Source organism: Oryzias melastigma, unplaced genomic scaffold, assembly GCF_002922805.2.
Source record: "Oryzias melastigma strain HK-1 unplaced genomic scaffold, ASM292280v2 sc03650, whole genome shotgun sequence".
Taxonomy (NCBI): Eukaryota; Metazoa; Chordata; class Actinopteri; order Beloniformes; family Adrianichthyidae; genus Oryzias; species Oryzias melastigma.
Genome location: NW_023420218.1, coordinates 504 through 2,090, shown reverse-complemented (window position 1 = coordinate 2,090; position 1,587 = coordinate 504). Strand labels below are relative to the sequence as shown.

Below are 1,587 nucleotides of genomic sequence, written 5' to 3'. Positions count from 1 at the left end.
TTTGTGACAAACAGGAGGAGTCACGTGACTGAAAAAAATAAATCGGCAAATACGTGAAACTGCGAATAAAGAAATGTGAATAAGCAGGGGAACACTGTATACCAGTAAAGGACACGCAGGAAATATAAAAGTCGTAGACCACTTGATGAGTCCGTAAAGCAAAAATGGTCAAACTCATTTTTTATGGGCATGCTCTTGTTTATGACACTCCCAAAAACCCACAGCATGTGTAGGGATCAAACCCCGTATGAGTACATGTGACTAAGACTATTATGAAATACTGCAAAAGAAAAATCTGTCTGAATTAGATCGCATGATAAGAATAGCCAAACTGCTTCACAATCTTCTTCAACACTATTGATTTTAGAATAACAACCAAGACAGTGTGCAGAGGACAACAGATAGTGCATCTTTCTCCTCAAACGCATGTACCTTCTTCTGAGTGAGTCTGTCCTTGTTGAGGAGATATACTGAGTTATCCACAGCCACCAGGTTGACCTTTGACCCCGGGTCACCTCTGATCTGAAAACGCACACTGTCTCCTGGGGCTAAAGTTCTGGGTGTGCTGTCTCCTGAGCCCACTGTGAGCTGCGCAAAAAGATGAGTTAAAACATCTTGGATCCAGAACCGACACTTACTGTAGTTCAGGACCTGCTTGAGCACTCACCCCCCCAACACAGGAATCCACCACGTCTATCCACACAGAGTCTGACACCACCTCCTCCCTCCCCACCCAGGGGAGGCTGAAGAACGCCACCACGCGAAACGAGGGCATCATGTCCGGTGTTACCACCAACCCAACATTGGTGAAAGATTGGTCAGTCACTTCTAGACGTTTGGCTATTATGATTTTACCTTTACTGAGCACCTGCAGAGGAAACAATTCTTAGTAAAATATTAATAATTCATTCTCATTCAAGCTAGATTGGAAATGCACTAAGAACATGATCTGGAAAAAGTCTCACCAGGTAAGTGATGTGTTTGACCAATTTTCTGTTCTCCACTACTGACATGGTGAAAGAGATATCGAGGGACACCCGGGCTCCTACAGACACGGCTTTGGACCTGGTGGAGATGTACAGGTAGTTCTGCTGGTGCTGGTTGAAGGGGACGTAGGGCTGAAGGGTGACCTGGTTTCTAGCCTGCTGGTCTGGTCTCAGGTCTGCCTGGGTGGTCTCAACCTGAAAAATGAGTGAGAAAAATCTTAAGAAGGGGCAAATGAGAATACCTATCTGATATTTTGTACAGATTCCAGCATAAGAACAATTCTGGGTTTTGTTTTAGATCGGAGTGCCCAAATCAGGGCCTCCTGCTGGTTTTCCAGAAATCCTCCATTAACCGTTGTTGATTACCTGGATCAGGTTTGTTTGGCCAATAAGAAACTTCAATGGCAGGTTGGTTTGTAAACATGTAGGACATTGGCCCTTGATGCTTGCATTTGGATGCCCCTGTTTAAGATGATCTTAGAACTACTTTGGACTAAAAAAGCTGTCAGTACGACTGCATCTTTGAGATGTAGCAGTGGTCTGTGCAGCTGCAGTCAATCCTCTCATCACCCTGACTAAATAGTTTGGCTAACCCTATGGG

General features: G+C 44.6%; 1 protein-coding gene across 1 annotated transcript; it reads right to left on the bottom strand.

The window, feature by feature from the left end:
* Positions 1 to 348: 348 nt before the first annotated feature.
* On the bottom strand, positions 349 to 1,232 carry LOC112139262 (complement C3-like; the record flags this gene model as incomplete). The annotated part of the gene is made up of 3 exons (XM_024262011.2): positions 349 to 588; positions 668 to 868; positions 966 to 1,232. Coding segments are annotated over 3 exons (693 nt in total), but the record flags the coding sequence as incomplete, so codon positions are not given.
* Between the last annotated feature and the right edge of the window lie 355 nt (positions 1,233 to 1,587).